Genomic DNA, 15,376 nt, shown 5'->3' with positions numbered 1-15,376 from the left:
ATACGCGCTTCTTTTGCGGTTCAAACTCCTTCTGACATTTCTTTGGAGGTGGAGGAAAACCAAAGTAATAGCTTAAAGGAGCTTGCTTATTCGAAAACTTTAAGAGTTCTAAACAAATGTGTGTCCTCCTCCAGAAAATCTTATGTACGCAAATGCGCGTTACAACTTCTTATCTGGTGCGGGTCTTTTATTTTGACAGCAAATGTGCACCACTTATGTGCACCCCTGACTATTGGATGGTTTGGAAATTCATACAAGTTTGCTATTCTACTTCTTTTCTGAGCCAATATGTAACGATAAAGTTGACTTGTCTTTAGCAAGGATCTAGGCAACTGAAAAACATGAAAAATAACCCTGAGTGTGAAAGTTTACAGGTCTTCCTGATTATGAAACCATTAAAACAATCCTCAGAACAGAAGAAACAATCCAGTGTTTGAAAAGAAACTGCTATGAATCTTTTTTTTAGCAAAGCTCAGCAAAGAAAACACATCTAACAAGACATTTAAGATTTTTTTTAAGTGATTTTTTTATTTTATTTTATTGCCTTGATTTTTAGTATTATTGTTATTAGTAGCAGTCTATGTATTTCTTTTTAATCAGTTTTATTAATGGTTACAATGAGATTTGAATTGTAAATAATCTTATTTGTCTTACTTGGCCTTTGTGCAGCCCCTCAGCTCACAAATTTTTTTAAACAAGCCGTTTTAACTCTTCTTCATCTGTTTAAATCAACTTTTTTTGTTTGTTTCTGATTGGCCTGCCCATTAAAAGCAGACGGTGGGTGGGGCTTATGTGTTCACAGAGAGAAATCTCTTTTTTGTCATTATAATAAGGATGACACCTTATTAAACACATACACCACTAAACTTATATCACTAAACTTGGAGCCAGGTTTTCCTTTTTCTCACATGTACGTGATATTACGTGTGTTACTGTGAATATTTACTTGATCTGGTTGATATGAAATCCACGTTTATGCAAGTACACTACCCAAATAGTTTGCTTCATTAACAACCTTTCTGAACATTTCGTAACACAAACATGATTAAAACAAACTTCCAAATATGGTTCACAAATATAGCTTGACAGGGGTCAGATTTGCTTAGTGCAACCAGAGGAAATACCACTTTGGATGAAAACATGATCTCATTAAATTGCAGCGATAGTAGAGCAGGTGTTTTTCCTTTCATTACTTAGCCAGATCCTGCATCATAACTGAAAGCCAGAGATTACAAAAGATGTAGGAGAGTGAGGGCAATGGAGAGAAAGAGAGAGAGAGGTGAAGATGGACTAACATGGCGCTGCTGGCAGTCGAGTTGGACATAACGGTGCTTGAGATCACGCCACACTTGGAGCATTTCAGGAGCAGTCGGCTACGCGCCTCCGCTGGGACACTTTAGGACATGTACAGACATACATACATAAACACATACACGCACGCACCCAGGTGAAGAGGACAGGAGGTAGGTAAGGGTGTGGGATGTGTGGGAAGGACAAGTACCAGTTATGACAACAGGTGAATGTGCCGGTGTCACAGTTGCAAAATAACCAAGAGGAAAAAGTAAAGAAAAAGAAACATAAAGAGAGAAAGTGGACACAACAAAGAGAAGAAATAAAAAGAAAAAAAGAGAGGGGAAAAAGGGGGAAGGAGAAAAGAAAGAAAGGAAAAATTAAAACCAGATCTTAAAAAGTAGCAGCAATGAAAAACAGTCAGAATACAAAGATCGATTCAGAGCAAGTAGAGGGAACATGAGAGACGGACATTGTAATGTTACAGCAATCATGTGGATTAACAGATTACAGTGATGCAGACAGGAAGTACCGGTGCAAGTACCAAAAATATATTCCCCGGCCAGTGCAAGCAGGTCTATGTGTGTGTTTTCATTTATATATGTATATATATATATAATTTTTTTTAATTTATCTTTTTTTTTTATATCACTGTGCAAAAGCAAAAGTGAAGCTTTCTGACTCCTTTGGTTGTTTATTTACTTACAGTCGACCACTCAGACAGAAAGAGAGAGTGAATGTGCGCACGCTTGCGTGTGTATATACTGAATTTGAGTATATACGTGCAAGCAGAGAATGATGGGGCAGTATGTTGCTATGCTACATTAGCGTCCCAGCACAGCTCATTGCCTTGTTGCCAGCCACATCCCCATGGCTTCATAAGGAAATACATTACGCTAATGACAGCTTGTCCTGTTAGCAACACGACCAACTGTGGTGCGTGCGTGTGTCTGTGTGTATGTGTGAGCATTTTATTTCTGTAAACACACTTCTGAGAATCGGGGGACGCAATGTGCTTACTGCTCGGATAAGGCCAAGGACTTTTCATGCGACAAAGGAGGATACACCTGTTCGTGTGTATTTTCGTGTGCGCGTAGGTGTGTTTGTACACAGCGACTGGTTTAATCTCAGGTTGCATCACCGGGTAACAAAAGCTAATCAACCCCCTGGAGAGCAGAGCTGTACTGTTAACCCTTGATGCTACGAACAAATTAAAAGTTCCATTTGTGCACTACTGTATAGACGTTGGAGGAAATGCAACGGCATAAAGAAAAAAAGGAGAACAAATGATGGAATCAATAGGTGTAAAAATTAAAACATGGATTTTTAGATGTGGGAGTGCCATTCAGAATGAGAAAGATGATGAGCGCAGCGAACTACTTTAATACAAACAACGGTGGAGCTAGAGACATATGCCTGTATATTGTGTGTATGTGTGGGTTAGGATTCAATAGTATAGAAGGTTTAATCCACATAATCCAGGTATTTATTGAATGTAATTAGATTTCCATCTGCCATTGATTTTCACATCCACTTTATTCGGCGATGTCACTTCAAGCACACAAAACTAGATGGGTAGCGTATGTTAAAGCGAAGTAAAATGCATTGCACAGAGCAACAAAACACAGCAGATGTCTTGTCATTTTGTTGCCAAATTGGATCATATTTTTTCTGTTTCTTTTCCTTTTTTTGTATAATTTTTACTGAAGGCACAGATGTACAGGTAGGTGTACGTGCTCAGACCCTCGAAAGCATTTCTAGTTAATTGCCATGAATACTTTGTGCTCCTAACTTTGTCTGACAGCAGGGAAAATGTAACTAATGCAGCAAATGTGCGTGGATGGACGTGTGTGTGTGTCTATGTGTAAGTATGTGTGTGAAGTGCAGGCAACTTACCCAGCACGCTGCTTTTTAGACTTGTCTGAGATGCCGTCTCGAGACATGAGCTTGTTAAACACCACGATTCCAATAAGCATATTCACCTGAGAGACAGAGACACATTGCTGTGATACAAGAGTCGAGAACAGGCGATCAAATGGCTTTGTATTTTCTTTTATTAATGTTTCACAAGGTTGAAGACAACTTTGTAAAAGCCGCATAGACCAAGTTGATTTTTAATTGTCAATAAAATTAATGAATGTTTATAAGCCATTAGTAATGGTATATTTTATCTGTATTATCTCTGCTAACCACTTTGTGATTTTGATAGCATTTGCATGTGTGTCATCACTCTGTAAACATTCGATAGCTCAAAAAGTTTTGAATGAATTTTGATAAAACTCTGTAGGGATGTAGAGTGGGGTCACATCAACAAGCCATTAAAATTTGGTTTACATCACCAAGGTCTTCCAGGTCAACTTAAAGATTTATTGATTGAAAACTGACAAAAAGCCATAAAACTATGATTTGGATAGAAAGTGCCATATAAAGATTTTAAATATCATGTCACATGACCTCTGACCTCTCCTTTGAGGTCAATAGATTGATAATAATAAGTTATAATAATGTTACAGAGCTATTTATGGCAATGTTTCCTGCTGCTATTGTTTATGTTGACAACATACAGAATGATATGAGGGGATTCTAAATATTATGCCATTATATTACAGTGGGGCAAAAAAGTATTTAGTCAGCCACCGATTGTGCAAGTTCCCCCACCTAAAATGATGACAGAGGTCAGTAATTTGCACCAGAGGTACACTTCAACTGTGAGAGACAGAATGTGAAAAAAAAATCCATGAATCCACATGGTAGGATTTGTAAAGAATTTATTCGTAAATTAGGGTGGAAAATAAGTATTTGGTCACCTCAAACAAGGAAAATCTCTGGCTCTCACAGACCTGTAACGTCTTCTGTAAGAAGCTTTTCTGTCCCCCACTCGTTACCTGTATGAATGGCACCTGTTTGAACTCATCATCTGTATAAAAGACACCTGTCCACAGCCTCAAACAGTCAGACTCCAAACTCCGCCATGGCCAAGACCAAAGAGCTTTCGAAGGACACCAGGAAAAGTATTGTAGACCTGCACCAGACTGGGAAGAGTGAATCTACAATAGGCAAGCGGCTTGGTGTGAAAAAATCAACTGTGGGAGCAATCATCAGAAAATGGAAGACATACAAGACCACTGATAATCTCCCTCGATCTGGGGTTCCCGTGGGCTCAAAATGATCATGAGAACGGTGAGCAAAGATCCCAGAACCACACGGGGGGACCTGGTGAATGACCTGCAGAGAGCTGGGACCAAAGTAACAAAGGTCACCATCAGTAACACACTACAACGGCAGGGAATCAAATCCTGCAGTGCCAGACGTGTTCCGCTGCTGAAGCCAGTGCATGTCCAGGCCCGTCTGAAGTTTGCCAGAGAGCACATGGATGATACAGCAGAGGATTGGGAGAATGTCATGTGGTCAGATGAAACCAAAGTAGAACTTTTTGGTATAAACTCAACTCGTCGTGTTTGGAGGAAGAAGAATACTGAGTTGCGTCCCAAGAACACCATACCTACTGTGACGCATGGGGGTGGAAACATCATGCTATGGGGCTGTTTTTCTGCCAAGGGGACAGAACGACTGATCCGTGTTAAGGACAGAATGAATGGGGCCATGTATCGTGAGATTTTGAGCCAAAACCTCCTTCCATCAGTGAGAACTTTGAAGATGAAACGAGGCTGGGTCTTCCAACATGACAATGATCCAAAACACACCGCCCGGGCAACAAAGGAATGGCTCCGTAAGAAGCATTTGAAAGTCCTGGAGTGGCCTAGCCAGTCTCCAGACCTCAACCCCATAGAAAATCTGTGGCGGGAGTTGAAAGTCCGTGTTGCTCGGCGACAGCCCCAAAACATCACTGCTCTCGAGAAGATCTGCATGGAGGAATGGGCCAAAATACCAGCTACTGTGTGTGCAAACCTGGTAAAGACCTATAGTAAACGTTTGACCTCTGTTATTGCCAACAAAGGTTATGTTACAAAGTATTGAGTTGTATTTTTGTTATTGACCAAATACTTATTTTCCACCCTGATTTACGAATAAATTCTTTACAAATCCTACCATGTGGATTCATGGATTTTTTTTTCACATTCTGTCTCTCACAGTTGAAGTGTACCTCTGGTGCAAATTACTGACCTCTGTCATCATTTTAGGTGGGGGAACTTGCACAATCGGTGGCTGACTAAATACTTTTTTGCCCCACTGTATATCTTTGCTATGCAGTAACGGCTATAAGAGTTTAAATACATAACAATTTGAATAGATGGTGGTTTGTGAACTTTTAATAAAAAAAAAACCCCAACATGTTTATTATTAAAAATTTAAGTGGATTTACTAAACAATAAATGCTACACATGAGCTTTATCTACATAAGAAATACAAATAATAATAATCATACTAAAAATGATGTCTGTCCGTATCTTAAAATGGGTTTCAAAAGGGCAAATAACAAAAGCTTGTACTTTTACTTATTTTTACTGCACTACAAACTTCTTAGTCTTTTAAAAAAGGCAAAAGAAACTAAAACTAATATCTAGAAGATACAACATTATTCCCCTAAGAGTAAATACTGTCCAGGGAGAGTGAGCTGACTTGGCCCTGGGGTCGGTTGAATAAAAGCATCTATTTATGAACTATACAAAGTATTATGTATACTATTGAAGCCAAGCATAGGCTTTTTTTCTAAAGGTTTTATTACTTACTAATTCCTACGTCAAATTATGTCATGCTTCAACTAGCAAAATCTAGACAATCAACATATTAAGTTACATGAACAAATTCAGCTTTAATTTGGTGAACTGAAGGTAACAGACATTCCTTTCATTGGTTTCATCCTACTCCTTCTATCCACATAGCACAGGACAGAAGTTTGTTTTTTTTTTTTTTAAATGAGCAGGTCCTGTACTTTTCTTAACCTATAATTATGGCAGTTCTGAAAGCTTTAAAAAACTGCTTCTCATACTTGTTTCTCTTACTAATGAGGAGTCCGTTGTTAAGCCTGCCAAACATCTGGGTTATAGCGGTGACCCAGTGATACAGATTCAATAAGACGCACTTGCACATGGCTCTGAGCCGAGGCTTGCCACATGTAGACCCCTTCTACTTTGAAATCCTGCCCATGTGGGAGATTTCCTGTGCTAGCGACATGTTCGTCATAATCCTGATTGCCAGCATTCACTCATACGCGTTCTTCCATCAGCCATGGGTTTCTCTGCCTATTCTTTGTTTGATCGTTTATCAGGTTCTTTGGGAAGTCTGCTGGAGGAGCGAGCGGTGTAAGTGACAAGTGATTTTCACACCCTGATGCGTACCTACACAGCTCCTACAATGCATTCCTATTCTTACCAAGCTCTTAAACTGAATGTCTGCCTGAATACCTCCTTCAGCTCATGCCAAGAGCTGCTACTAGCTAAGAGGAAAAAATCCATATGCTGAAAACATGTCTGCCAAAAATTACAACCACTAAGCGGCTGAACAGTTAGAGTCTGACATACACGTACCGTGTTAAATATTTGGTTTTCACATCCTTTGCAGAAGCCTAATTTCTGCTCAAATCCCATTTCTTAGAAATGAAATGGAAAATACTCATATTTCCTTTCACTGCATATAATAATAATCACAATAATAATAATAATAATAATAATAATAATAATAATAGTAATAATAATAATAATATGTCATTATCTGGTAGATGACACTGCATGACAGATATATTGTATTATAGAGTGTGTAGTGATTTAAAAAGATACAGTCAATCACAGAGCCTTCCTGATCAGTTCAGTCAGTCTGTTGGTGTCTCCAGCTGCGATGCTGCTCCCCCAGCAGACCACAGTAAAGTACACTGTGCTCACCACAACTGAGTGATGGAAAATCTCCATCATTTTGCTGCACACATTGATGGATCTCAGGTTCCTCAGGAAAAAGAGCCCGCTCATCCCATTTCTTTAGTATACAACTTCTGTGTTGGTCTTCCAGTTCAGTCTGTTGTCACTGTGGATGCCCAGGTACTGGGTACTCCTCCACATTAATAGCCTATGCCATCACAGACAAAGCTGTGTAGCGGTCCACCTCCCTCTGGTCTCGATCGCCACCTCTCTGGTCTCATTCAGATTCAGAAGCAGATGACTTCTGCCACACCACTCCACAAAAACATCTACTAGTGCTCTGTACGTCTCCTCCTACCCATCACTAATATATCCAAACACTAGAACTGTCAAGAGTATTTGCGTATGTGCCATGACCTGGAGTTGTACTGAGTCTGAGGTGTACAAGGTGAACAGGAATGGAGACAGCACAGTCCCCGGTGGAGCTCCTGTACTGCACATCACCAAACTAGACAGAGCATTTGGTGGATCGTCAGTATGGTACATGTGGCATTTACGATTCATTAAAAAAAAATCTCTTTCTCTGATCTCTTCCAGTCTCGCGTGTGCTACTGACAACTACCTACAACGTGCCAGACTGTGACAGCACTATTGTCATGCCAGTCATGTCTGGCCCAGGCTCTGTGAGTCAGCACCATCCTGCTCAGCTATTTGCCCAAGGCCAGGTTCATTAATTAGAGAAGAGTCCTGTGGGAAGGTCTGTGTTTCTCTGCCCAACGCCCTGCTCTCATTACAGCTGTTTGTTAGAGTGCGGCCCCAGCAACAACACCAGGGGGCCAGGTACCATGTAGCAGCTGGGGTGTGGAGCGTACTTTGACATTGCGGAGGAGAAAAGCTGGAAGCGCATCAAGACATACTAGGCACTGAAAAATAACTTTAAGCAAGTTGGTGGGTTTTATGAAACTGCTCCAACTTTCGAAACTTGAATGTTTAACTTCTTCATCTTATAACTTATTCAAATACGCTTTTTTAGAGTCATGCATTTTGCATTTTTTTAAATAAAGCACCAACCTCGCGAGTATTTAGAGTTTTTATACAAGTGTATAAACACTATTTAATATTTTCAATTAAAGGAATGCGATTTATTACTGTTTTGCATTCAGTTTCAGACTATGTAACCTTTAAATAATAACAGTGGCATTGCAAGACACTAGATTAACATAATGATGAATATTCAGCAGCACATAATCCTGTATTCCCTTGTGCCTCAAACTGCAGCTTGCAGAAACTGTCTAACTGCTGTTTGCTTGTCAGGGATTTACTTCAAAATCATGCATATCACTCTGCACACCTGTGCTGTCTGATCCATGTTTCCTTCCTGACGTGTACTGTACGGTACATGTGCAAACAACAGAGGAAAAGAAGCTATAAACGGACACACACAACAGCAACGCCAGTGGCAGCAATTACCAAACTTTAATGCCCCATCCAGACTTATTAAGCTTAGTGGTGGCAATATCTACCCAGGGATCCATTTAGGAGAAATTAGCTGAGCCACATACAGCAGCACACAGAAGCAGATGATTAAAACGCCTCTGAGATACAATCAGTGCACTCAGTTTTGCTGTAGTACAACACAGAAGTATATTTACTTCAACATAAAACCGTCTGCTTTATGGCAACTGGCAAAAATGAAGAAAGCGCACATTATTACGTTCCGTGGAACACAAGTTAGCTGCATATTTAGATCTGAAAATACCACTGGACCATAATAATGCTTAAAACATTGGCTACAGAGCCCTATGCTTTGAAAATGCATATAACAGTGAGAGATTCGGGGCTAGAGCTGCGATGGAGGTCCACTCTTGCGCCGCATTGCCGGCAGCTCTTGTCAGCTAGAATATGTTTTTATTTTTTTCTGGGCTGACATTTTAGACTCAGCGATCAAAGCGCTCAGCTCATCATTGTGTCGTGTACACCCTGGGTGTGTATGCTTACATGTGCATGCGCGAGTGAGGAAAACCCTCAGAGGTCAACATGCATTTGCTTTAATGCCCCAAGCTGGGAGGCTAACTTTGCAAAAATATTTGGAGAATATTTGTGCCGTGTGACTACAGAGAGAGGCCGGCTGGCTGAGAGGAAAGGAACTTCGTCATGTAGATGGAACCTGACTCCTCCCTTAGTCACGCTCCTGTTGGCTTCCCATGATGCACTGAGTGTTTCTTCATTCACCCTTTTTAATTCTATATGTGTTTATAGACCACCGTTTATACACCATTACTAAACGCTGAATCTCTTCCAGTGTGGATTTTGTCCCACCTCCAACTGCTCACAACAGATGGCTGCCCCTCTCCCTGACCCTGGTTCTGCTGCTCCTTTTAAAAGGGAGTTTTTCCTTCCCACCATCGCTAATTGCTTGCTCACAGGGGAACGTCTGGTTGTTTGTTTTTTTCTCTATTATTGTAAGGTGTTTATCTTACAGTATAAAGTGCCTTCAGGCAACCATTCTTGTGATTTGGTGCTATATAACTAAAACTGAACTGAACTGAAGCAGTGACGCACTCACCAATACAATGACAGCAGCTGGCCCAACAAAGGCATAAAGCAAACCGCCTTCCAACGATAGCCAGCAACTAGTAGAGGGAAAAAAAGAAAAAAGGAGAGGTGTTAAAAAAGTGCGTAAACACAGAAAAATCACAGCATGTAAAATATCACGTCGCCAGATTCCGGTCTCACATTTCACTTACTGTGAGTGCCAAGTACTTAACAAAAACAAGTAGACATTCAATTAAGTATCACATTAACTCCAAATTTCCTTGGTGAGGGATAAAGCCTTTCAATGTGTGGTTAAGTGCCTCTTTCTGTAAATAATGCCCTCAGTGCTGAGCAAATTTATTATGTACATTACCTAAAACATATCCTCAAACTGGAAATTTTATTTGGTTTTTGCAAGCTAGTGAGACTTAATGAGCTTAAATGTGTCCTCCAGTAATGTCATCAGAGCACGCGGAAACCCCTCTGTCATCTTAATTACAGCTCAATAAAGAGAAAGCTTAAGATGGAACCCCCCCCCCAAAAAAAAAAAAAAAAAAAAAAAAAAACCTCCACAAAGCCCTCACGTTAAGTAAAATATGGGAAAGTGAACCTTTTTAAGATGCATTTTATTGACTGGGTACGTAATGAAGCTTTTTTGTGTACATTTTGCTTAAAGGTCAGCCTAGCTGCCTTGGATTTTCATATTCTTGAACAAAACATTCAAATCATGCTTCACCTGTTTGACGTGGTTATTGAAATGCCTTAAAGGTCATTTTGCGCTCACACTTGACAGCAAGGAGATTAATTTTATATTGAAGACCTTAAAACTATTAGTTTCTCACTTGAATGACAGAAACAAGCCATTTGGCCCTAAGATGGAATAATTTCCTTAATTTATGAGCAAATTTAGAAAATCTAAATCTTTAATTCTTTTTTCAGTGGTGGAGTTGCTGGATATTGAGCCATTGCAATAATATTAACAGAACCACAAAAATCAAAAGCTGATTAGCTGATTAGTTTTTGACGATTAAGGTTTTCACACATGATATGTAAATATGTTTTATTTAACCTGCCGATCAGAGCTGGTTTTCAGGGGGTTAATGTGTCCCTGCAGTGAACAGGACTGTCAATGTTATACCATGCCCACTACATAAGCAGCTAAGATGTGTTGCGTATTGAACATAGTGCATGCTGGGATAGGCAACTGTCCTCCTGTGGCACAGAAGAAAGAAATATACTATAGCAACTGTATGAATAGATACATGGATACATGGAGAAAAGACTGATGATGTTGATGTAAAAGAATAGATTTGGGGTTTACACCCTCAGCTGTTTATAACACACACGGCTGCTTTGACTGAATAAACTAAATACATAAAAATACTCGCCTATGAAATAAACTTTAGTTTGAACACCTCAAGGGGAAAAACACTTGCATATTTTGATTCATCAGCAATGAGGCCAATGAATGGTACTCTGCCTCTACTCTGCCCACACAAATGCATGGTTGAAGCTGGTATTTAGTGATGATATTCACATAGACTGAGACAAAGTCAGGAGGTCTGGAAGCAATACTCACTAGCTGGCTGTGCCGTAACCTCTCGCTCTGGTGAAACCCACTGACACTGCTACAACAAGGGCTGGAAGACCTACAGACAGACATGGGGAGAAAGATCAAAAGTGTGAGACAAAAGATAAAAGAGAGCCTTAGTGGGGACGATGAAGCATGTCGGCCCAATAAGATTTCCCAGTATGAACAACTCTATAAGGCTCCTTTCATTAAAATGCTAAGCAGCCATGCAATAGAGTGTAATATGAATGTATGATTCAAAGTGACTGGGCGCTCTATAGGCAACCCCAGCGCTCTGTACTTCCTGACATGAGGTCTAGCTACAAGCATGAAAACTGGGGTTAGATAGATGGAAGTTATTTTAGTCATAGGCGACGCAAAGCACACAGTGTGGGTGTGTGCAAGCAGCACCAGGAGTACTTGAGCATATGAGATTTAGAGGCAGTTTGTAAAAATGCAAGATATAACTAGGAGTGGTCAATAAGTCATACAATAATTAGCTAAATCAAGTGATTTGTGTGTGTGTGTGTGTGTGTGTGTGTGTGTGTGTGTGTGTGTGTGTGTGTGTGTGTGTGTGTGTGTGTGTGTTTGTCTACGCACAAATGAGAAGGAAAGAGAGTGAGACCAAGTGTCGCAGAATGCTTGCCAGAAACAGAAGGAAATATGCCGGGCCCTGTAATGAGCTTGGCTCTGAAATATTCATGTAATTAACAAAGCTGTGATTATGGCTGCAAATGAAAAGCAATTAGAAAAAGTCACATTAACATTAACAAATAAGATGGTGGAGAGCCAGGCCGATCCACTAACCAGCGAAGTTTCAATTAGTCAACATCATCAGTCTAGCATTTAACTCTATGTAGGACGGCAAACCGCGCACCTACACTTCAGGCTTACACGGTCTGCTGCTAATCTAACGCAGATCCGGTCCCGCCCCGAAATCTCCCGTTGCCATGGCAACCGATTTCAATCACATAATTTGGGGAAGAAAATTGGGAAATGGACGAGAGGAGGATAAGCTGTTTGATCCTCTCCACTATGCTCGACCGTTTCACGCTTTCTGTGTGCATCTGCAAGTGTGTCGGATAATTGAACAGCTGGCACGCGCCCCCGCCGTGCGCCCGGAGCCTTCCTCGCGTTCTGTAACTGCACAGCGTATACATTTCGCTCTGTATCAGGTTAGGGCATCAGTGACTTGGCAGATTAGACCTGTGGGATCAATATCAAGTGAAATGAAATGGGTGTGGGGGTTGTGATTTTTTTTTTTTTTTTGTGCTATCTCACTGCTCATCTTGCTAGGGTTGTGCTGATGTTATCATATGTTTTGATTAACATCCCATCTAACATCCCTGCTGCCTGTTGAGTTATCAGGTCGTCTAGGTCACAGCATAATAGAGTGACATGCGGCACAAATGGGGGAAAAAAAAAGTGACATAGACTCACAGGCGGAGAGGAGAGAGTTTACCTGTAAAGAGTGACACCCTCTGAGAATGTGTATGCATGAGACAGCTTACACATGGGGCTTTGGCTGAGTTAGATAAAATTACAGTAGAAAGCTGTAATGAATGCCTTTTGGGAAATGAAGCAGCAAATAACAGCATACGGTGAAGAAAAATGGGATATAAATTAGAACGGAGCAAATGAAGATTGTTAAGCATAATACAGCCAACAATTTCAACACTATGGCATAATAAGCTGTTACATTTTCATGTAAAATAAGCCTGTCCTGCTGCTCTCCATCACCAATGCATGTCACACAAGAGTGCCTCAATCAGAATCCAATTCATGAAAGGGTCTTCATTTGCCAAGCTGACAATCCTCTGGCATCCGAGGATAGCGGATGTTTTCGGTAAAAGAAACGGCAGACACCTTTATTATCAGCTAAGTGTAGAGAATGCCACCATTATATTGGATGTGATAATTCATGCATTCTGCATTTTGAAACAAACGCCGTGCTTTCTTCACTGGAATTCACAAACGCGCCTGTCAAAGTGTTCAGATTTCCAGGAAAATCATGGCAACGACAAACAAGTGCATAGCAATACATATTAATGCTTATGGAGGGGAGTCAGGAGAGAATTAATGAAGTCACTGTGTTTGTGCCCTCACTGTGATCAAACGTGCTTTGCGTGTACAGTCATGCAGTGTTAGACTCATGAACAAAAAAGTGACTTTTTGATAACTTTAACATTAAATGAAGATGGACGGTTGTTGCTTTGATTCAAAGACTTCCAATCCAGTGTCTTTCTAGTTGGTCGGCTTAAAAAAAAACACTTTTGGGGGTCATTAAATGCATTGAATCTCTAGTAAGTTAAAGACTCAGCTGGTCATTATTAACAAGTAGCTGTTACTGTGTTTCCAAAGTGCTTTGGTACATTGTTCTTTATATCAGGTGGTAAAGTTCTAAGGACGGAAGATGCCCTTCCCCATGCAGCCCATAAATGCAGAAATACAATTCAACACAGTTGCAAAAGGCTGTTTCTCACACAAAACCTTGATGAAAACAAAAAATGTCAATGAACAAATCACCGAAACAGCCGTCAAAATAAACAGTTCCTCTGATGCTGTGAAAAACCAAGGTGGTCGAAATGTTTAGATGTTCTGTCAGAAAGACAGACAGACTCCCCTTAGCTGCTGAGTTCCAAACAGGTTTCTACGACAAGTTTTACTGACACTGAAAGCCTCGTGAGCCAGACTAGTATTTTTCTGAGTATAACTGACAACAACTTTGCATCAAAGCAGCCAAGTTTGAAGATTCCTTTATCTCCAGCAAACACGATGGAGCATTTGGTAATCGTCGTCTTCTTCCGGCACACGGTTGACCTTGTAACATGTTTAACTGATCAGGATCCTCCACGTTCAAAAGTTGCTGCAACTACAAAGATTCTTTAAATGAGTTTGCCAAAAACGTGTGACTTTGCTTGGCAGATTTACATAATTTTAGAGACTTTTCAGCATGGAGTGTATGACAGTTTATACACTGAAATAATTCCAACATACTTTAGAAAGAGGGGGAAAAAAAAGAAAAGGGAAACTGTTCAGCTATGAAAGCGCATTATCTATTTTGATCACAAAGACACAGAAAGCAGTAATTGTTCAAATTGTAGACAATTGGGCTTTGATTTGGCGAGATGTGATAAAACAATCGCAAGCGCTAACAATGAATGAGAAATGTTTTTTTCTGCTGTGCGCAAATAACAACATGTTGTGAATGATTTCACATATTGTTTTGACAACTTGAACTATTATTTAAGAAGCGAGAAAGACTGCGATGAACAGTGGCGTGTCTAGAAAATTTTTGTTGGGGGGGCCAGGTAGGGGCACAGATTTGGAGAAGGGTGGCAGATTTAATTGGCAGATAATGTTTAAAAAAAAATTCTACCAACCCTTAACCATAATTCAATAATCCTATAAACCTAATAACCAAATGCACTTTTAACTCTTATTAGAATGAGATTTTAACCACTACGGTGCAAAGTTTTTAGATACTGCGTTGATAAAGTACAAGAGATACAATCAGTGCTTTGTCAGTGCTTACTCAGCATTCAAGGACATCAATATTTGCATAGTATTTTTACTGACATATAGTGCACATATGTTTTGGGCAAAAACATTTTTGAAAATTAAAATACGAACATTTGTAACAAACAATTGACAAATTAGCCAGTTCCAATGCAAAACTTTATCTGCCTGTTAAAAAAAGAAGATAATCTTCTCACAAACTGGTGTTTGATTTTGAAACAGGAAAAAAGTGGGGAAACAAATGAAAAGACTAACATTTGAATAAAACCTGAAAGCAAGTAAATACTTTCTATGCTGCCTTATGGTAAACTTTGGTAATATTGATAAAGAACAACACTGGCTGATGATAAAATACAGTCAGCTGGCATGGTGACACTGCCAGTATTAACCTGCAGGGCTGGACTGGGACAGAAAATCGGGCATTTTGACTACAGACCGGCCCACCAGGTATTAAAGCCATAAAGCCTTTGAATGAAAACAAATGCTGTTGTGACAGTGATGTACAGTCTTGTTGGTATATGTATGATTTCTATACATTTTACGTCAGATAAAAACTTTGGTTGTAAGATTTAGATAATTATTTAATAAAAACTAGGTATTTTAAATGAGAATAAGAAAGAAAAGTATTTCTTTGTGCCCCCCTTTCCCT

At 39.9% G+C, this 15,376-nt stretch overlaps 1 protein-coding gene across 20 annotated transcripts in view; it reads right to left on the bottom strand.

The window, feature by feature from the left end:
• Positions 1-15,376, bottom strand: part of adgrb2 (adhesion G protein-coupled receptor B2) — a 269,007-nt gene that overhangs the window by 38,139 nt on the left and 215,492 nt on the right. For 19 of the 20 annotated variants that reach the window (XR_013095411.1, XR_001167489.3, XR_013095409.1 and 16 more), the window contains 4 exons: positions 11,218-11,287; positions 9,670-9,736; positions 3,187-3,272; positions 1,296-1,394 (listed from right to left, as the gene is read on the bottom strand). Coding sequence is in view for 17 of the 20 variants with exons in the window: in XM_012918227.3 (XP_012773681.1) it covers positions 1,296-1,394; positions 3,187-3,272; positions 9,670-9,736; positions 11,218-11,287 (322 nt within the window). In the remaining 3 variants the exon portion in view is untranslated. The remainder of the gene's footprint in view (positions 1-1,295; positions 1,395-3,186; positions 3,273-9,669; positions 9,737-11,217; positions 11,288-15,376) is intronic. The other variant, XM_012918226.3, reaches the window with a different exon arrangement.

Source organism: Maylandia zebra, linkage group LG22 (assembly GCF_041146795.1).
Source record: "Maylandia zebra isolate NMK-2024a linkage group LG22, Mzebra_GT3a, whole genome shotgun sequence".
NCBI classification, from domain to species: domain Eukaryota; kingdom Metazoa; phylum Chordata; class Actinopteri; order Cichliformes; family Cichlidae; genus Maylandia; species Maylandia zebra.
The sequence above is the reverse complement of the archived record's forward strand: the minus strand, read 5'-3'. Positions and strand labels throughout refer to the sequence as shown.